Source organism: Gorilla gorilla, chromosome 11, assembly GCF_029281585.2.
Source record: "Gorilla gorilla gorilla isolate KB3781 chromosome 11, NHGRI_mGorGor1-v2.1_pri, whole genome shotgun sequence".
NCBI classification, from domain to species: Eukaryota; Metazoa; Chordata; class Mammalia; order Primates; family Hominidae; genus Gorilla; species Gorilla gorilla.
The window spans coordinates 105,731,300-105,752,809 of record NC_073235.2 but is presented as its reverse complement, the minus strand read 5'-3'; the positions used below and the strand labels follow the sequence as shown (position 1 = coordinate 105,752,809).

The 21,510-nt window shown below is 35.7% G+C and overlaps 1 protein-coding gene across 4 annotated transcripts in view; it reads right to left on the bottom strand.

The window, feature by feature from the left end:
* Positions 1 to 21,510, bottom strand: part of NBEAL1 (neurobeachin like 1) — a 208,360-nt gene that overhangs the window by 81,114 nt on the left and 105,736 nt on the right. For all 4 annotated transcript variants that reach the window (XM_055379437.2, XM_055379438.2, XM_019022754.4 and 1 more), the window contains 13 exons: positions 19,673 to 19,762; positions 16,502 to 16,670; positions 15,940 to 16,073; positions 15,318 to 15,477; positions 15,108 to 15,210; positions 14,100 to 14,256; positions 11,555 to 11,713; positions 9,900 to 10,059; positions 8,886 to 8,974; positions 5,781 to 6,356; positions 5,259 to 5,434; positions 3,724 to 3,877; positions 3,291 to 3,419 (listed from right to left, as the gene is read on the bottom strand). In XM_055379437.2, coding sequence (XP_055235412.2) covers positions 3,291 to 3,419; positions 3,724 to 3,877; positions 5,259 to 5,434; positions 5,781 to 6,356; positions 8,886 to 8,974; positions 9,900 to 10,059; positions 11,555 to 11,713; positions 14,100 to 14,256; positions 15,108 to 15,210; positions 15,318 to 15,477; positions 15,940 to 16,073; positions 16,502 to 16,670; positions 19,673 to 19,762 — 2,256 coding nt within the window. The remainder of the gene's footprint in view (positions 1 to 3,290; positions 3,420 to 3,723; positions 3,878 to 5,258; positions 5,435 to 5,780; positions 6,357 to 8,885; positions 8,975 to 9,899; positions 10,060 to 11,554; positions 11,714 to 14,099; positions 14,257 to 15,107; positions 15,211 to 15,317; positions 15,478 to 15,939; positions 16,074 to 16,501; positions 16,671 to 19,672; positions 19,763 to 21,510) is intronic.

Genomic DNA, 21,510 nt, shown 5'->3' with positions numbered 1-21,510 from the left:
ATTTAATGTGCAGCCCAGGGATGGGAATCATTGGCTGAGCTAAGGCAACAGGGGGAGTAGGGAACCAGGCTAACCGGAGACACTATATACAACTAAATGAATCAACAACCATGCAGTCCTATTTTTGAAAGAAGCTGGGAAATCTTAGTTTTTATGTAAAATTTTTAATACTTAAATACTGGCAATTAATTAACATGTATGAGCCAAATAAAACAAGTTTGCAGGCAGCTCTATTATAACCCCTATACAGAAAGAGGTTCCTGTTCTAGCCTTTAATGTGTACAACCTCAGGGAAATATGTTTTTATTTCTGAGAGAATAAAATTACACAATAGGCTAGTGAGAAATGTTTTAGGTCACTAACCGCTAGTAGACAGAATCAGTCTCATCTGGGCCAGGTGCGGTGGCTCACACCTGTAATTCCAGAACTTTGGGAGGATGAGGCGGGCGGATCACATGAGGTCAGGAGTTTGAAACCAGCCTTGCCAACATGGTGAAACCCCACCTCTACTAAAAATACAAAAATTAGCCATGCATGGTGGCACACGCCTGTAGTCCCAACGACTTGGGAGGCTGAGGCTAGGGAATTGCTTGAGCCTGGGAGGTGGAGAGATTGCAGTGAGCCGAGGTTGTGCCACTGTACTCCAGCCTGGGTGACAGAGCTAGACTCCGTCTGAAAAATAATAATAATAATCTGTCTTATCTGTAGGTGCTGTGCTTATACTTATAAAGCCCCTATTATGGAATGGGCACTGAATACTTAATTGTGAACTAAATAAATACACATTTTGTTTAGGGAAATTTCATCAAATTAAAAAACACTGAGGGTAAACTACAAATGGCAGAAAAAAAAGTCCTAACATCTAAAATAAAGAACTATCTGGCATGCTAACTGCAACTACTTTAGCAGTCATTAGGCTAAAATTAATGAAAAAGCCAAAAAGGCTATCCTCATTCTACTTCTAGGTTGAAAAAAAAAAGAATACTATAATGAACATCTATGTGTATAAAGGCGGTTCCGTATTTTATTCTAATTAATTAATTAATTTATTTATTTTGAGACAGAGTCTTACTCTGTTGCCCAGGCTGGACTGCAGTGGCATGATCTCGGCTCACTGCAACCTCCGACTCCTGGGTTCAAGCGATTCTCATGCCTCATCCTCCCAAAATGGGGTTTCATTATGATGGCCAGGCTTGTCTCAAACTGCTGGCGTCAAGTGAATCCACCCACCTCGCCCTCCCAAAGAGCTGGGATTACAAGCATGAGATACTGCGCCTGGCCAGTTTCATATTTTAGATATTACTTTAGAATTAGTTTCAGAGTAGAATTACTAGACAAAGAGTATAATCTTTTTTTTTTAAGTTCTTAGTTCATATATTTAAAAATTGCATTTAAAAGTCTGTATAATTCAAAATTCCACCATCTGTGTACTTTAATGCCCATATACTTGTTTAGCTTTTCCATATTTTCCAAGTTTTCTACAATTGAATATGTGTTACTTTTAGGATGAAAGGAAAAAAAAACCCTATTAGTAACACAGGGAAATGAGTTTTATATAATAGTAAGAAAAAGAAAAAACACAAAATCATCCAAAAACATGACATCTGAAAAAGATATATTCATAGAACAAGAAAGAAGTAACGTACTAAAATGCTAATAGTTATTTTCTCTTACGTTATGCTGAATTATTTATTTTTTCCTCTATGCTTTTGTGTATTTTCTTTTTTTTTTTTTTTTTTTTTTAACAGAGTTTTGCTCTTGTTGCCCAGGCTGGAGTGCAATGGCGTGATCTCAGCTCACCACAACCTCTGTCTCCCGGGTTCAAGTGATTCTCCTACCTCAGCACCCCAAATAGCTGGAATTACAGGCATGCGCCAGCACGCCCGGCTAACTTTTTTGTATTTTTAGTAGAGACGGGGTTTCTCCATGTTGGTCAGGCTGGTCTCAAACTTCGGACCTCAGGTGATCCGCCCGCCTCGGCCTCCCAAAGTACTGGGATTACAGGCATGAGCCACCACGCCCAGCCGCTTTTGTGTATTTTCTACAATGAGTATGTGTTACTTTTACAATGAAAAATAAATTTCTATTAAAAATAGAATTACTTCTCTGCAGCATTCACAATAATATAAATAAATAAAAATAAAAAATAGAATCATCAGACTATACTCTTTTAAAAATAGAGTGACCGGGGGCAGTGGTTCACACCTGTAATCCCAGCACTTTGGAAGGCTGAGGTGGGCAGATCACATGAGGTCAGGAGTTTGAGACCAGCATGTCAAACATGGTGAAACTCCGTCTCTACTAAAAACACACAAAAATTTGCCAGGCATGGTGGCAGGCACCTGTAGTCCCAGCCACTTTGGAGGCTGAGGCACAACAATCGCTTGAACCTGGGAGGTGGAGGTTACAGTGAGCCGAGAGCCACTGCACTCCAGCCTGGGAGACACAGAGACACTCTGTCTCAAAAAAAAAAAAAAAAAAGGTGGGGGTGGGCAACCTGTTGTCAGAATTTTAACCTCTCCATGTTCTTATTAATATTATATCTAGTTTATGTAAATCAGAAGCCAGACACACCCCAACCTCCCTGCACTAAATACAAAAATGGAAACATCAAAATAAAATAAAAACGGCCAGGTAAATAGCTGTGAAAATCTTATCATGACTAATCTAACCCAGGTTCTCACAAGTACCACATGTAAGTAGAAAAGTGAGAGACTAAAATTCACATCAAACTTTTTCAGCCTTTTCCATTTTAAATTTAAAACAGAAATAATAAATATTCCTTGTGACCAATATTTATCTTTATATCTAAAACCTAGCACAATGCTTAGTACTTTGTAGGTATTTAGTGTGTGATAAATAAAAAAAATGAGATAAAATGTAAAATTGTGAATTAGTAAAATAGCAGAAAAAATTTAAAAGGAATAATTTAAAAAATAATTTTTCTAAAAAATTCAAGCCCTAAACTGCACATATATAAACAGTCTACACAGGCTACCTAGCACCTGAGTAGTTACATTCAATACAGATGATATGAGCAATGTTTCTAATATAAGCTATGTATAAATCCTGTAAAAGGAAGCCTTAAAATTATATAAAGTTATTAATATCAGGAAGAAATAACAAATTAACTGCCTCTCAAGCTCCTCAAAACTCCAAATGAAATCATGGATACTTTTAGAACTAATGAAAAACTTAAAATACCAAAAAGACATTTTAACTGGCTTGTTACATAAATAATACCTATGCTGCATGCAAGCACAGAAAATAATATAAAATAATGGACAAACCTGCAAATTACCCCTTCCAATGAATCCTAGAAGCAACTGGATCTGAATTTGAGAGAGTTTTACCCATATTGGACTTTCAGAATAGCAGACTGACAGACAGTCAAAGAGCAGCATCATATCCTCTAAAAGCTATCACAAAGGAAAAAAATTGAGAAATAAAAACATTCAGTTTTTCAATTTACTGATGATCAATTTTCCCCAACATTAATACAAACCACAAATATTTCAAAAGCTAGTCCAATGTTCAGTCGACAAAAGCCAAAACAATCATCCTAGTAATAGCTAACAAAAATCTGTGACTATTCATCACATCTGATCCTTGTTTATTGAATCTGATTAAGCATTAACGCTCTAAAAAGAGGGGGTGCAAAATTTTTCTTTGAATAAAGTTCTTAACTACCCAAAATATAATTTTAAAGAGATATTACTGCACCTTCTCGGTCCACATGTTTGAATTAACTAGTCCCTCTGACTGAAGAAAGTCCTGTATGATCAGCACTAGTCGGAAGGCGTTTTCAGCAGTTACTGGATTAGTTTTTGCTTCTCTGTTTTCTGAGACTGCCCATTCTAACATCTTTTGTAGCAAACTAAATGGAAAACAAAGTCCTCTTAAAACCATTGTGAGCTTAGAAAAACAGTAGGACATTAAAAACAAAACAAAATAGCTTGAGAGGCAGCATTGTATCTCTAAAGATATACTATCTCTAGCAGGTATCCCTAAGATACTGTAAATGGAAATTGAATTTTTTTTTTTTTTTTGAGACAGAGTTTCACTCTTGTCGCCCAGGCCGGAGTGCAATGGTGTGATCTCGGCTCACTGCAACCTCTGCCTCCTGGGTTCAGGCGATTCTCCTGCCTCAGTCTCCCGAGAAGCTGGGATTACAGGCATGCACCACCATGCCCGGCTAATTTTTGTATTTTTGGTAGAGATGGGGTTTTGCCATGTTGGATAGGCTGGTCTTGAACTCCTGACCTCAGGTGATCCACCTGCCTTAGCCTCCCAGAGTGCTGGGATTACAGGCATGAGCCACCACGCCAGGCCTATAAATGGAATTTAACAACAATGGAGAAACGTTGAAATGTTTGGAGTATTTATCTTTAATATACAGAGTATTAAAAGTCAAAAGTTTACTGTTTTACTTGACTATAAAAAAGCTATGACAATAATTCATATTCCATCCTTCATGAGATACTTAAATTAGTTTCTTTAAAGCTGGAAATTGGCAAGGTTAGGGAAGAAAGCCTTATTATGCCTTACAGAGAGTCTTGCCCTGTGGAAAAAAGATGTAATACTTCCCTGGTGTGCTACCATTACAGAGTCCTATTATCTACAGCAGGGGTGTCCAATCTTTTGGCTTACCTGAGCCACACTGGAAGAAGGATTGTCTTGGGCCACACATAAAATACACTAATAATATTTTAACGATATGTTTTAACAATAGCTGATGAGCTTTAAAAAATCACAAAAAAACTCATAATTTTTTAAGAAAGTTTATAAATTTGTGTTGGGCCACATTCAAAGCCATCCTGGGCTGCACGTGTGGCCTGCAACCTGTGGGTTGGACAAACTTGATCTACACGGAACCCTAAATCCTTCAGAGAAATAATTATCATGAAAACCCAACTCCGTTCTCTTAGCATGGAAACACTCAAATTTGGACAAGCCTGTAGAAAACAATGTATCAAGTCCTCAAATACTGCAAGAAAACAGTTTAAACAAAAAATCTGTAATCACTTACGAACCAAATTTACTTAAGACTTAAACCTCCTCATACTGGAATGAGTTTGGGATTCCTCTTTAGATCCTACTAATACGGCAAAAGATAGGAAAAGGAACTGAGCACAAAGTTTCTCTTTTTCTGCCTTGTTATATGCATGGAATACTGAATAAATGTTCAATAACTAACGTTATTTTAGACTCCTGCTGTCACCAAAAGGAGGATGGAAAATCACTAACTAAATGCTTACGTTAGTTTTATTTCATCTGATGGTCGAAGTAGTTCACTGGATATTCCTGGTTTACTTAGTGCTGAAAACACTTGTCCTCGTTCAATCCAAGTATCATCATCAGACTTTTCTAGTCCCTTACACATTACATAATTCAAAATATGTGTCAGTAATTGAAGAAGCTCCTCCTCACATCTCTATGGAAAATATAAAGTAATTTTAAATAACTAGAGGGTGTAGTTGTTCAAAGCACATCATAAGAACCATTACATATACTCATTGTAATCATTTAACATATTTTTGAAGTCCTTAATGAACCTGGAACTTTACTAGGCCCTAGAGATATAAGATGAGTAAGACATCAGCTTTGCTCTCAAAAAACTCACAATCTAGTGACTTCCAGGTTTCTAAATCTTAGATCATGAAACTTAGAACGTGAATACAATATGAAATTGTTAACAACTGCTCACATATTTCTAAGGATTAGAAGTATATATCAGACATGAAAATAAAAACAACATTTGGAAAAATAAGCAATTTTACCTCTTGGCTTTCAAGTAAAGAGAAGTCATCACTAAAGCCCATATCATTTGTGATGCTGCTTTCTTTGTCAGAGTGCACAGAAAACGATTTAGTAGACTCTACTGGGGATGGTGTGCTAGGCAGACTGTCTGGCACTTGACTTCCACTATCACTCATTTCACATGAGTCAATTCCACTGAGGTCTAAACTCAAATGTGAAGGGTTACTATGCCAGAATTCTTCTTGATTCTCTGATTTGAAAGACAATTCTCCCACAGAGCTGTCTTCTGGAAATAATGGTGTGTTTGAGTCTAAAGAGTGTCTATCCTCCAAACTCCACTGATCTGAAGACACATTAGCTGAGGCAAAAGAGGTGATTTTTTCCTCATCTGTTTTTTCATCAGAGTTCTTCTTAGTATCTTCAGTTGACATATTTTTATCATTGTCTTTCATTAAAACAGCTCTACTGTGCTTATGAAGAGTATTTCCGTTTTCAAATTTTGCTTTTAAAAAAAGCCTAACTAAGGTGTCTTGCCAACCCACTTGCTGTGATATTTGATGTGCTGCATCTGGCTGGGACTGCAAAATTTGCAAAACCTGTAAAAAGATTTAGAATACAAAATTCTTCAAAAAGTACATAGTACTTTATATCAAAAATAATATTTTCAGTTATTTTAATGATAAGGTAATTTAATGAGAGACTATAGAAGAACATACTTTCAAAAGATTATATTCTTAATTAGATTATAAACTATTTGGAAGACTGGCACTGTGTTTCCAACCAATCTCCGTATTACTCATTGTACAGAGTAAGAGTACACTAAAATATCTGCTGGAAGATCAAAAAGAAAAATTAAAATGAATAGGATGATGGTATATGTTAAATAATAGAGTAATATCCTCTCAACTAAATACTTTCCATGAGCCCCCTACATTTGTTCAGGAAATATTATTGCACACCTACTATGTGCTAGGCACAGTTTTAGGCACTAGCATTAGGGGAGTGAATAGGACACATAAGACATTTTGATAGAACCTGAGTATACCAAGGATGTTTTTCTGTCTCGTTTTTTTCAGGGAAAGTTACGTTTTTTTTTTTTTTGAGACAGGGTCTTGCTCTGTCGCACCAGTGCAGTGGTGCGATCTTGACTCACTACAACCTCCAGCTCCTAGGTTCATGCAACTCTCCTGCCTCAGCCTCCTGAGTAGCTGGGACTACAGGCACACAGCACCACTCCTGGCTAATTTTTGTATTTTTAGTACAGCCAGGGTTTCACCATGTTGGCCAGGCTGGTCTCGAACTCCTGACCTCCTTGATCTGCCTGCCTCAGCCTCCCAAAGTGCTGGGATTACAGGCATGAGCCATGGTTGCTTTTGCAAAAACTTTTTTGTTCAGTATGTCTACACTAAAGTCTACATTGCTTAGTAAGTCTGTATTATACAAACAGAACAAAAACTAAACTTTAATTCCAGAAAATGAATTTCAGCAAGACGGATGCCACTGCTTAGGTAGAATAGTAAACAGTGACATGAGAATACGTATGATCTCTACTATCCAATTGATTAAAATTTTTAGATAAAAACAAGTTCTTAAAAAGCTTTAGACATTCAGTTAAGATCTTTTAAGACAATTTTATCACAAAGTCAATAAACTTCTATGTAGATGAAAAGAACTCTAGCTTCCAGGGTTTTGAGTATCTCTCTTAACAGAAGTTTTAGCTCTGACAATTTTCAGAGCAAGAGATGAACAATGTTGGTAAGGACTTCAATATTACTAGTACTAATACATGTTGATACAGAAGGCAAGGAGTCACAATGACGTGAAGATTCTTTCTTTATTAATGCAATATCAATCAGTGAGCAACTGTTACTTTATAGGTACAGAATAACAATTTTTTTTCTTCCAGATTAAGCTTTACTTGGCAAAGAAACTTTTCATGCTGACTTTAAAGTTTCCATAAAATATGACTTATTTTATATCTATTTTATACATAAATAATAGATAAAACCAAGCTGCACTGAGAGCTGTTTCTAATTATACGTGAAAAGGAAAGGTTTAATTTATATGACCTGCTCCAAATACTCAGAGCTAAGTACATAGGGAAATAATCACTGTCACACACACTGGTTGTATAAATGTAAACTGGTACAGTTATTTTGAAGGACAATGTGGAAAAATCCATCAAAATGTAAAACGTTAATACCCTTTGAAACAGCAATTCTATTTCATGGAGTATGTCCTACAGATGTATTACCACAAATTGGAAGACATAAAAAGACATTCATAACAGCAGTTTATAACATGGAAAAGCAGGAAACAACCTAAATGTCTATCAATAAGGAACCAGATAATACTTTATTAAATAGCCATACAATGAAACACTATGCATTTCCATTAAAGAGAAAAGGAAATTATACATATATATTATACAACAAATATATATATTTTTCTTTTCTGTCAGTTAAACAAATAAATTATATATGTGTGTGTATATATGTGTATATATATATAAACTCTATATATAGAGATCTCTTATTCTCACACACACACACATATATATATATCTCAAGAACTGTGACAAAATCATGAGGTAAAATAAAAAAAAAGAAAAGCAAGGAAGCAAATTAAATAGGTCAATGGTTACTAGTGGAGGACAGAGAAAGTTATGATCTGAAAGGGGAAGACAGGATAACTATCTCTTGACTTAGTTAAAGGTTAACTGTGTACTAAAGACAAATCATTGTTGGAATACTCATAAACAAATTATAGAAAATTATTTCCAGAAAGTTTCAAAAGATTCAGAAACTCTATAATACGGTATATTAATTAGAAATGGTCACAATCATTGAAGGTTCTTAATAAGAAAATTATTCTCTGGTAATACATTTTTGACTCTGGAAAGAACATATTTGCAGGAGACCACGAAGAACTAAGAAAACATTCACATGCTAATTTCTTATGATAACATGAAGTTAATTTACTTCAAAAAGAAAATTGTTTACTTATAAAATTACATCATTTATAAAATAAATGAAAACTTGTATCTGCTGCAAAATAATGCAAAGTTATTTATAGCATGATGGTGATGCTGCTATCATTAAAATATATCTTAAGAGTTTACTGACCTTTCTGCAGATGGCCACTCTAACATTTATATGTGCTCTATGAGATATATATACCACAGATAGTAGATCTTTGAAATTAATAACAGGATCTATGGTAGGAAAAACAAAAAGTTAAAATTAAATACCAGAGATAACCAAAGAAAGAACTGTGGATAATACTTGTATAAAATGCTGAAATAATTATTTCATTTTAAAATATGAATTATAGGTATGTTCAAATTTTAAAGAAAAAATAGGTTTAGAATGTTTGACATCCTCCTGAGTCAACCCTAAATAATCGTTCCTTTTGATTGCTTGAACATACTGTCCATACAGCATGGCTCTTATATTATTATTTATCTTTTTATATACATGTCTTATCAACAAGATTGTAAACTAATCAAGACAAAGAATCTTATATCCCCAAACTCCCAGCATCTGGCATAAATTCTACTGTCTGTCATTAAGTACTAAAAAATATTATTTAAAAAAATTAGAAGCAGGGCATGGTGAAACATGCCTGTAGTTCCAGCTACTTGGAAGGCTGAGGTGGGAGGATCCCTTGCATCCAGTATGAGGCTACAGTGAGCTATGATCACACCTGTGACTAGCCACTGCACACCAGCCTGGTCAATACAGCAAGACTCTGTTTCTAAAAAGAAAAACCAAAAAACCAAAACAAAACAAACAAAAGAAACAACAAAGAATATCTGAAATTAGTTTTCATTTGCCTTTAAAAATTTAAGCTCCTTAAGAAAAAACAATCTTTTGCACATATTTTCTGTAGTGTCCTTTTCTTGTTCCGTGGACTCACTTATTAACTTAATCACTTAGTCAATAAACATTTACTGAGTAAGGAACTGTGCTATGCCCCGGGGAGACAAAAACAACAAAACTACGTAAGATATGGTATCCAAGGAAGGCCCTGCTGAATCAAATAACAGATATTTTAAAAGCAGCCTGAGAAAGGTATGAAAAAAACTTACAGGAAAAAACATTTCTTAAATATGTTAGCTTTATCAGCCTTATTCATACCTGTATTTATGATTTGATGGGTGAGGTTTTTAATAAGAGAAGTATTAACAAGTGCATCATTAAGAAGGAGTCCCAGTCCCGAGTAGCCAACTTCTCTGAGTCGAATATGTTGTTTACTACGCTCATAAACGTTCGTGCATTTCAACATTTGTTCCATAATCTGGTCACGACAAGTAATATATTCTCAATATAGAAAATTAAGAATAGTTTGTCATTTAACATTAAAAATGTTAACTTATTAACATTAAATATTAATGTTAGTATTTATTAGCATTAATATTTAATGTTAGTAAGTATTGCTATTAACTTATAGCAATATTAACTTATAGAATAAAATAATGCTATTAACTTAAGAATAAAACATTGCTATACTTTGTTTTTGGAGCATCATTTTATTCCTTAAGTACAAAAACTTCAGCATTAACCCATTTATGCCGGAGGTTGCAATTTTTTGAATTGCAGACATGTGTGAAAAGTCAGACCTTGGTGATGACCTTGAGCAGTGGGATATAAATAACTCCCACATGCTTAGTGTTCCAATAATGGAACAATAGGCATAAAAGAATAGGCACTCCCTATTATAGTATAATGTAAAAATGGATTTAAGAATAAACTGGACTGGGCACAGTGGCTCATGCCTGTAATCCCAGCACTTAGCAAGGCTGAGGCAGGCAGATCAACTGAGGTCAGGAGTTCGAGACCAGCCTGGCCAACATAGTGAAACCCCGTCTCTACTAAAAATACAAAAATTAGCCAGGTGTGGTGATGCGTGCCTGTAGTCCCAGCTACTCAGGAGGCTGAGGCAGGAGAATCACATGTACATGGGAGCCGGAGGTTGCAGTGAGCCAAGATCACACCACTGCACTCCAGCCTAGGCGACAGAGCGAGACTCCTTCTCAAAAAAATAAACAAATTTTAAAAAAGAATAAACTGGACTGAAATTCATCTGTAGTTGTATAATTGGTATGCTTAAAACTCTAGTTTAATTACATGGCGAATTAAAGAGAAATAATTTAAAATTTTGTTTCTTAATGAGAAAGGCTTAGATGGAAACAAACCATGTAGCTTGCAAGAACAAATGTGTGTCAGTACACCTCTGGATCAATCTAATAATCCACTTAAGTAACAGTTATTAAAATTAAAATAATTTTCAAGGATAAGTAAACATTTGTGAAGCAACTCTTCTATTTATTTTATAAGTTACTGATCTCTCTGGACTCAGTTTCTTCATCTGTAAAATGATAATAGTAATAATACCCACTTCATGAAGTTATTGCAAGATTAAGTAAGCCAATATATGAAAAGTACTTAGTTCCTGACATATAGTGGTTGCTACATAAAGTTTGCTATTATTATTAGCTGTTGAAATGTTCTGAATTGCCACATAGACCCACCAAGTCAAGAAGATGAGAGGTTTTATATTGAGGACGGTATGACAAAGTGAATATTCCACTGAGATGATTTTCAGATTACAATATAATTAGTTTTTTAATATGCAAACAACTGAAACATGAAAACTATATATAAAAATAAGTTGAACATCTTAGAGAAACAGATATAAAAATAATTTATAGTCACAGAATGGATATATTGCAAGAAAATTCATATACCCACAAACGCCCCAAAATACAAAGATGTTTAAGAAATGTTTGTACCTTAAAAATGATTTCTCTTAGTCTGTCAGAGTACTTCTGATTTAAGAGCAATGCGTACAGTATGTCAGCATTTCCTGGTTCAAAAAGCAGTAAGAAAAGCTGACCTCTGGTTGGGCTGGTACGTAGGAGACTGAAGAGCACATCCAAAATTCCAAAGAGCTTTTAAAATTAAACAACACAAAACAAACCACCACATTCATATATACAAGCACAAATAAGGTCATAAGCCACAAAAGTTATTTAATTAAATCCTATATAATGTTTTATCTTAACTTCACTATATCTGATATGATGTCTTTTTTAAAAAATTCTTTTGAGACAGAATCTCCCTCTGTCACCCAGGCTGGAGTGCAGTGGCGTGATCACAGCTCACTGCAGCCTCGACTTCCCAGGCTCAGTGATTCTCCCACCTCAGCCTGCCAGGTAGCTGGTACTGCAGGTGTGCACCACCATGCCTGGCTGATTTTCTGTATTTCTGGTAGGAATGGGGTTTCGTCATGCCGCCCAGGCTAGTCTCAAGCTCCTCAGCTCAAGCGATCCACCCAGCTCACTGCACCTGGCCTCTGATATCTTTTGAACCAGATATGCTTTTGTCTTATTCAATTTCCTTTAGTATATTCTTTCACTATTCAAATTTACCTGTTGGAACCATATCTATCCTCTTTTATCCATATGAAAAGACATCTCCTCCATAAAGTCTTTCCTGGTCTTTGCAACATATAAAACCCTCTTGGGAAAACCTCATAGAACTTTGTATCTCTCTTACAGATATTGTCATACTCTTCTTTGTTTATAGTTATTTGTAAACTTCTCTTACTGACCCCTGCCCCATTAGCTTAAAAGAATAATAATTCATCATTATATTACATGTAATGTCTAATATTATTGTGTGTAAACAGTAAGTCCTCAACAAATAACTCTTTAACTGAAATAACAAAAAAAAAAATTGTTGGCAATGAATCATAGATACAGCTATCATGAAATAAGATGGGAATAATGAGAAGCTTTTGAGCGGCAACCTTATAGGGAAATAGCTTGCATTAACTCATCTAATACCGATAATGAAGTCATGTAACCACTGAATAAGTAATAAATATTACATATAGAGGGCAAAATAGCCTAGTCAACATAAATCTACTTAAATTTGTGGTATTGCAGAGGTTATACCAGAAGAGCACAAAAATGGCTCTAAAATGTTTTTTTTTAACATTTGGGTTCTAGTTTCAGGTTTATCAGTTGTGTGACTTTTTAAGTCACATAATCTCTCTGAATATAAATTTCCAAAAGCGTACATGCAAAAAGTAATTCCTGGTCTGTATATGTTATAGCAGTGGTTCTCAAATTTTACCATGTGCACGAGAATAATCTGGAGGGCTTGGTTCAGCAGTTGAATCAGTAGTATATCTGCATTTCTAACAAGTTTTCAGGTAAAGTTGGTTAGGGGCCAAACAAAGAGAACCACTAACTTAAAGGGTAGTTCTGAGGATTAAATGGGATAATGTAAGTAAAACTAGACACACATTTATAATTTACTCTTTATGTAATATTTTATTAACCTAGGTTAGAAATCTACCTACTAATGGCTGGGCATGGTGGCTGATGCCTGTAATCCCAGCACTTTGGGAGGCCGAGGCGGGCGGATCACGAGGTCAAGAGATGGAGACCATCCTGGCCAACATGGTGAAACCCCGTCTCTACTAACAATACAAAACTTAGCTGGGTGTGATGCTGCGTGCCTGTAGTCCCAGCTACTTGGGAGGCTGAGGCAGGAGAATCACTTGAACCTGGGAGGCGGAGGTTGCAGTGAGCCGAGATTGTGCCACTGCATTCCAGCCTGGTGACAGAACAAGACTCTGTCTCAAAAAAAAAAAAAAAGAAAGAAATCTACCCACTAACTTTGATGATAACTTCGATGCTAAGTAAACATACACCACGTAGACTATGAAAACAGGCTTCAGAATTGCCAGACAAAGGAAACATTTCCATATGTTAAATTTTCTAGCTAATTGGAATATTAAATTACACTGTCATCTATTTTATGAAAAATTTAGTTAGTAGATAAAATTTACTTCTGGCCTGGCGTGGTGGCTCACGCCTGTAATCCTAGCACTTTGGGAGCCCTAGGCGGGTAGACCATTTGAGGTTAGGAGTTCAAGACCAGCCTGACCAACATGGTGAAACCCTGTCTTTACCGGAAAAAAAAAAAAAAAAAAAGGCAAAAAATTAGCTCAGTGTGGGGGTGTACACCTGTAATGTCAGCTACTCAGGGGGCTGAGGCAGGAGAACCACTTCTCCTTCTGGAAGATGGAGGTTGCAGTGAGTCGAGATCGTGCCACTGCACCCCAGCCTGGGTGACAGAGCGAGACTCCATCTCAAAAAAAAAAAAAAAAAAGATAAAATTTACTTCTTAAGTGCATAATATTGAATGTGACACTACACATATTTTACTCTCAAAATATTTAACTAGACACAAACATACGTTCAGAAGATGATGTAGCAACTAAAATGTTAAAAAGGAAAAGTAGATTTATCTTAGGCATAATACCTGTTCTTCTTCATTAGTAGCAGCTATGTACCCTATAATACTTTGTATCTCTTCATGAGATCCACCTTTGCACAGAAAATATTTAATTAGTCCATACAAAGAAGTCCTTATTGTTCGAATATCATCTAGAGATAGTTCATTATATTTACAACCGTTCCTGAAAGACAAAACAAAGTATAAGAATTGAAATTTTAATTTTTACATTTCCTTTTTTCTGAGATGGAGTCTCGCTCTGTTGCCCAGGCTGGAGTGCAGTGGTACAATCTCAGCTCACTGCAACCTCTGCCTTCTGGGTTCAAGCGATTCTCCTGCCTCAGCCTCCTGAGTAGCTGGGATTACAGGCACACGCCACCACGCCCAGCTAATTTTTGTATTTTTAGTAGAGACGGGGTTTCACCATGTTGGCCAGGCTGGTCTCAAACTCCTGACCTCATGATCTGCCCACCTCAGCCTCCCAAAGTGCTGGGATTACAGGCGTGAGCCACCGCGCCCAGCCTAATTTTTACATTTCTATATTTTCTACATAAAAGAATTCATAGTGTTAAAAAAAATTTCCATGTAATTCTGAGATTCATAGTAACTTTGGCTTGCTTTTCTTTTTAAGGAAAATCTTCTGAGTTAAGAGTTTCAGTGAAGAAAATAGCTTATGTGAATACAACACCCACTGCATAGCAGACATACTTTAAGTGTTTTACATTATCAACTAATTAATTTAATCCTCAAAACAACCAAAGGAGGTAACAGTTTTCTTATCTCCTTTCAAAAATGAAGAAACCCAAGCACAGAGAAGTTGAGTAATTTGCCTACAGTTGCACAATTAATGAAAGCCAGATTCAAACTCTGTATGCGATCCACTGTTCATCATTTTAACCTCCACTCTATCCTACCTCTCTCCAGCTAAAACATACTAGAATCGCCGGTAAAGAGAAAGTCTACAGTCTACACATTCCAATCAAGTAGCAGACAGAAAATAATATATCAAACTGAGAAGGAACAAGGGCATCATACCCATAATAAATCCTAAGTGTATCTAGGAGAAATTGCACACCATACTTCTTTCGGAAAACTCTCCTGCTGTCTTTAATGATGGTTGAAAGATACTGTATGTGACCTAAAATAAAAAGTTCAATGGTAAGTAATTCAGCTAAAATAAAGTCAATAGGTAGTTATAAATTTCTAAAACAACTATAAAATTTTTATCTGAAAGCCTGCTCTCACCGATTCGAAAGGGAAAATCTCCACGGTTCCAAATACGAAAGTCAAAGAGTAAATATTGATACATTTGTTGCAGGAGCTGCATATTTTTCTCTAATGATACTTGTTCAATTAGTAACTGAACTGCCATCAACACATTAACATCCATGAAGGTGCTTGGCACCTGAAACCAAACAGAAGAGGGTTTCATATAGTTCAGTTTAAATAACTCATTAAGTTATAATTTTAAATCATTAATCAGAACATCTACTAAGTATAAAAATAGAAAAACCCACATTAGAAAAATAAAAACTTAAGTATTGGTTTTTCTGATATTAGACCAGAATATATTCTCCTAGTGTCATATTCCTAAAATAGTCTTATATTTCTCAACATCCCAAATATCAAAGCTATCAAACAAGGTTGTATACATCAAAGATTATACACTATTACATAAAATAAGTATTTCTTGTATAAGATGATTCCATACAAGTTTTTAAAAGCTGCCTGTGAAACAAATTATATCCATTAATATAATTCAAGTTGTAATAATCTTTAAAAATATATTTATTAGGAAGAAAAAATCCCAACATCAACTGCAAATCACAATTATTAGCTACATCAACACAATGTTAGACTGGCTCACCTTCTGAAGTAAAGCACCAAGAGTTGCAACTCCATGGGAGTGAATAAGATTGTCCTGGTTGATAGGATGTCTCTGAATAAAATGTTTCACAATTAAGATAAATGTTGCAACTAGGTTTCTCTCTAGTCTTGACTCTGTGGAATCAGGAACAGATTAATTATCATAATTTCTCTAATCACTTTTATATCACATTTTCTATATCTTAATGCACACTGTTACACAAAGTAGAAATCTGGTTCAGCAGTCAGCTTCCAACGCTCTATTGTACAATAGAATCAGAAAAAGCAGCAACTATAATATTGTATATTTATGTGCATATATTTTCTCTACCACAAATTTAACAATGTGGTCATATTTCCACTAAGAGTATAAACTAAGGATACTGGAGATTAATCTGTAGTTTTTTGATGAAAGTATTATAAACTTTCTGAATGATATTAGTAAAAATAGAAACAACTGCTACGGCTACAAATGGTTACGTTTCTTCCTAATGACAGTAAAACATTTTCATTTAATTCTCAAATTTCTCAATGACTATTTTGTGTTAATTTCATCTTAATACCTGAGGCCTTTGTGGAAGTCCATACGAGCCAATCTCCTTCAACAGGTGTTACTGATTCAGGAACTGTGCTTTCATTCTTTTCTTCAGGAATCTGTCCTTCACTAAAGTGGCTGATTTGTTCCAATAAAGGAAAGAGTACATTTAACCCACCTATGCAGTTTATGATATCCTAAAGGGAAAATTATAATGTTTAAATCTTATAAAAGAAGGACAATTTTGTCATTTAATATCTTCACATGTATGAAGTTATAATCTGCTAGATAAACCTTTAAGCAATGTACAGGATAACCTAAGCTGAAGGAATTTTTGTATAGGAAGATGCTTTACAGGGCAGCCTCAAGGGTCACCATAATCAAAACTCAAGAGAGATCAGGCCAGACCATTTTTACTCCAACTTCATTTTCCAAACTTTAGGGATTTCGAACATAGGCAAATGAAACATAGCCCCATAAGTGGACTTTATAATGTAACTCCAACAACGGAAAAACAACTGTCACTAGGCAATTAGGCATAATAAACAAGAGAATAAACAATGAAAAAAACTGCAGTTGGTGGTAGAAATATGACTGACTCCTCGACTTTTAGTTAACAAAAAGGTACAGAGGGTATTTCAGGCAAAGTTCAAAGTTTTGGATATTTTGGGTAGCTTAATAAAATATTTTCTATATCTTTTGATAAGTTACTAATATCACTGGCTTCAGTTTCTTCATCTGTAAAATGAGGATAATAGTAACACCCACTTCATAAAGTATTGCAAGGATTAAGTAAGCTAATATATAAAAAGTGCAGTCTCTGACATACAGTCGATACCATACAAGGTTTGCTCTTATTATTAATTATTAAAGTGTTCTGAATTGCCATGTGGACATAACTTAAGTCTTCAAACAACCTCTTCATATTCTTTGCTTCTTTTCTTAGAAATAAATTTTATTGTGTATATTTGAGGTTTACAAAATAATGCTGTAGGATACACATAGATAATAAAATGGTTACTATAGTGAAGCAGATTAACATTTCTATCATTTCACATAGTTACTTTGTGACAAGAGCAGCTAAAATCTACTTATTTAACAAAACTCCCTAATAAAATGTAATTTTATTAACTATAGTCCTCATGTTTTACATTAGATCTCTGGACTTGTTCATCCTACATATCTGCTACTTTGTTGGGTTTTTCTTGTTTGTTTTTGAGACAGGGTTTCGCTCTGTTACTCAGCTGGAGTGCACTGGACTGATCATGGCTCACTGCAGTCTCGACCTCCCAGGCTCAAGTGATCCTCTCACCTCAGCCTCCCAAGTAGCTGAGACTACAGGCATGTGCCACCACACCAAGCTAACGTGTGTATTTTTTGTACAAAGTTTTGCCATGTTGCCCAGGCTGGTCTCAAACTCTTGAGCTCAAGCAATTTGCCCGCCATGGCCTCCCAAAGTACTGGGATTACAGGTGTGAACCACTGTGCCTGGCCCCATATCTTCTACTTTGTTTTGACTGTTTGTCATACCAGTTTTGAAGAGCTCTTTGTATAAATAAGTAAATTAACTTTTTGGAAGGCAAATATTATTTTACCAGTTGTCATTTAACTTTTTTGGTCTTTGATTTGGCTACAGTATAAAAATACGTCTTTCTCTTGATAATCTGTTCCTTTTTGATTTCCACATTAGCCAAAAGTCTAACTAGTTAATAATCCACATAGCTGTAACTCAGGCCACAAAAAAACGGCTTTGATTTTCAGGTATGTATGGTACATATAAACAGATTTCTATATATAAAATACCACATGGAATCAGCTTTGTAAAACCAGTCTTACAAGTAAAGCAAAAGTTAACTTATGAAGTGTCATTCATGTCATAAATCCTACTATGGTAACAGATAAAAAAAAGTGTTCTGGCCGGGCATGGTGGCTCACGCCTGTAATCCCAGCACTTTGAGAGGCCAAGGTGGGCGGATCAACTGAGGTCAGGAGTCCGAGACCAGCCTGTCCAACATGGTGAGACCCTGTCTCTACTAAAAAATACAAAAATCAGCTGGGCGTGGTGGCAGGTGCCTATAATCCCAGCTACTTGGGAGGCTGAGGCAGGAGAATCGCTTGAACCTGGGAGGCAGAGGTTGCAGTGAGCTGAGATCCACTGCACTCCAGCCAGGGCGACAGCAAAACTCTGCCTCAAAAAAAAAAAAGGAAAAAGAAAAGAAAAGAAAAAGAACAAGTGTTCTTATACCAAAATTAAGGAGAAAAATGCTTTATATACCATGAATAACATGAAATTAACACTAATTGATAGATTAATTTCTACATAGGCAAAATTATCTTAATGATTTCTGTTCCACTGAAATAATAAACGCATTTGGTTGGTGTTAACTGATTAGAAAAGTTTTTTTTTTTTTCCTGATTTACCGGCAAGTCTTCTTATAATTATCTTTTATTTCCCTGATTTACCAGCAAGCCCTCTTATAATTATCTTTTATATTTCTTTTATTTAACTTAGGTTATAACTTCTATTTAAAATATCATTTAAGGAAACACTATATTTAAGAATTAAGCCTTTCTCACCCTAAACAACCTTTACTAATTTAATCACTCAGTCAACACTTATTTGTTGCATAACCCTGTACCAGGAACTGATTAAAAAAAAGAAAAAAGCAGTGACCCTTCCTTCAAAGTTCTTTTGGACTACTAGAGCATTAACCAAGCAGTTACTATTTGCCATGGTAAGTGAAATAATAAAGTGCTAGGGATACCCATAAGAGCAGTTTGGTCTTGGAAAGTAAGTAGAAGCCTCTAGATGGAAGCAAAGTTCCAGCTGTGACATAAATATGAGGCCAATGAAAAAGGAAAATAAGATTTGAGAACCCATACAGACATGGCAAAAACATTCAAACTCCACACAGACAGTTGCCCCTGCCAGGAATCAATTTTTTTCTCACTGACTTTATAATGAACGACATTATCCAAAGACCTGCTGTAGCTTACAAAGGTATTTCAAACCAAAGTCATTCAACTACGTTAGTCATTTAACTTTGCATTTGTTTACCCTTCAAATTGTATGTTTGCATAACCCTTTAACTGAGACCTATTATTTAGATCAATGTGGCAGTGCTTTAAAAACACAATCTTTAATAAGAGTATCAGTAAAGTTATGTAAGATGTTGCCCAACATTTACTATTAATTTACCTTAATGTCCCAGTTCACTACTTTGTTTCCTGTTAATCTTCCATGCAAACAATTAGTAGATAAATCAAGACAGATTGAATTTTTGCAGGCCTAAGAATAAAAAAAAATATATGGCAAACAACCAATTAGAACAAAACATAAATTTAACCACATATAGAACATTTCACCATAATACAAAAAGGAATACAGGATAGTCAAAGACAAGATGCCCATAATATGAATTTTAGTATTGCTGTTCTGTTTTAAAAGAAAGAATCAGGGCTGGGCGTGGTGGCTCATGCCTGTAATCCCAGCACTTTGGGAGGCGGAGGCAGGTGGATCACCTGAGGTTAGGAGTTCGAAACCAGCCTGGCCAACATGGTAAAACCCCATCTCTACTAAAAATATAAAAACTAGCCGGGTGTGGTGGTGGGCACCTGTAATCCCAGCTACTCGGGAGGCTGAGGGAGGAGAATTGCTTGAACCCAGGAGACAGAGGTTGCAGTGAGCCAACACGGTGCCACTGCACTCCAGCCTCAGTGACAGAGTGAGACTCCGTCTCAAAAAACAAATAAAAATAAAAAAGAAAGAATCAGGAATTAGATTCTAAAGCACCCACTGAGAAAATTAGGTCACTGCTACTTGTCATCTGACAGATGAGCTATAGGCAGAACTTGTTCGCCAGCCACAGTGATTTTTTTTTTTTTTTTTTTGGAGACAGAGTCTCACTCTTGTCGCCCAGGCTAGAGTGCAGTGGTGTGATCTTGGCTCACTGCAACCTCTGCCTCCCAGATTCAGGCAATTCTCCTGCCTCAGCCTCCCAAGTAGCTGAGATTACAGTGGTGTGCCACCACATCTGGCTTAATTTGTATTTTTAGTAGAGATGGGGTTTCACCATGTTGGCCAGGCTGGTCTTGAACTCCTGACCTCAAGGGATCCACCCACCTCGGCCTCCCAAAGTGCTGGGATTACAGGCATGAGCTGCTGCACCCGGCCTCGCCAGTCATAGTTTTTAAATTTTTCTCTTTTAAACAAATACATGAAAACAGATTTTTTGCTTTAAAAAAATTCAATGTTTTATTTCCATTAGCACTTCCCTAGGCACAATTTCAAGATACACATAAAACGTATGATTAAAATGAGAGATAAACCATAGAACAAAAAAAAATCATGATATAAAAATACAATTACAGGCATAAGATACTATTTTCCCTCATGCTGTTGCCAGACAATTCTGGCTGCATTCAGAGTAAGAGCTTAGTCTGTAACTTTAGAAACCATGTTATTTGCTAACCTCCATTCGTAAAGACATGTTAACTTCATATTCAATCCGAATTTTCAGGTAATGCAGCATCCTTGAATCTAATCTAATCCCCATTCCAAAAGAAAGTAAACCTACAAATTTTAGCGCACATGATGTAGTTACTGCTTTCCTCTTAAACAATTGAGAAAAATTGCTTTAATAAAACAAATACTTAAACGTTATCCGTCTCCGAGACAGACACGTCTTTCTCTAGTTACTACTTTAGTCTGTAACTAAAAACTGTGTATCTATGACCTATTTTAACAGAATAATCTCCTAATGGTATGACACTCTCTAGAATCCATTCCTCCAATCCAACTTTCACACTGCAGCTTAAGACCATTTCTAAAATGCGAATCCGATAATATTACTCTTCTGCTAAAAATTCTATCCATTGCCTATTATTTACTCTGACATAGGAGGTTTGCTATAATGTGACCTTGCTCTCTAGTCTCATCTCCTCTTGCTCAGTGTCCTTTACCCAAATACATGTAGAACCCAGTTTTACAGTCTATGCCTTTTTAGGTGATATTTACCATGCATCCCTGCTCAACCT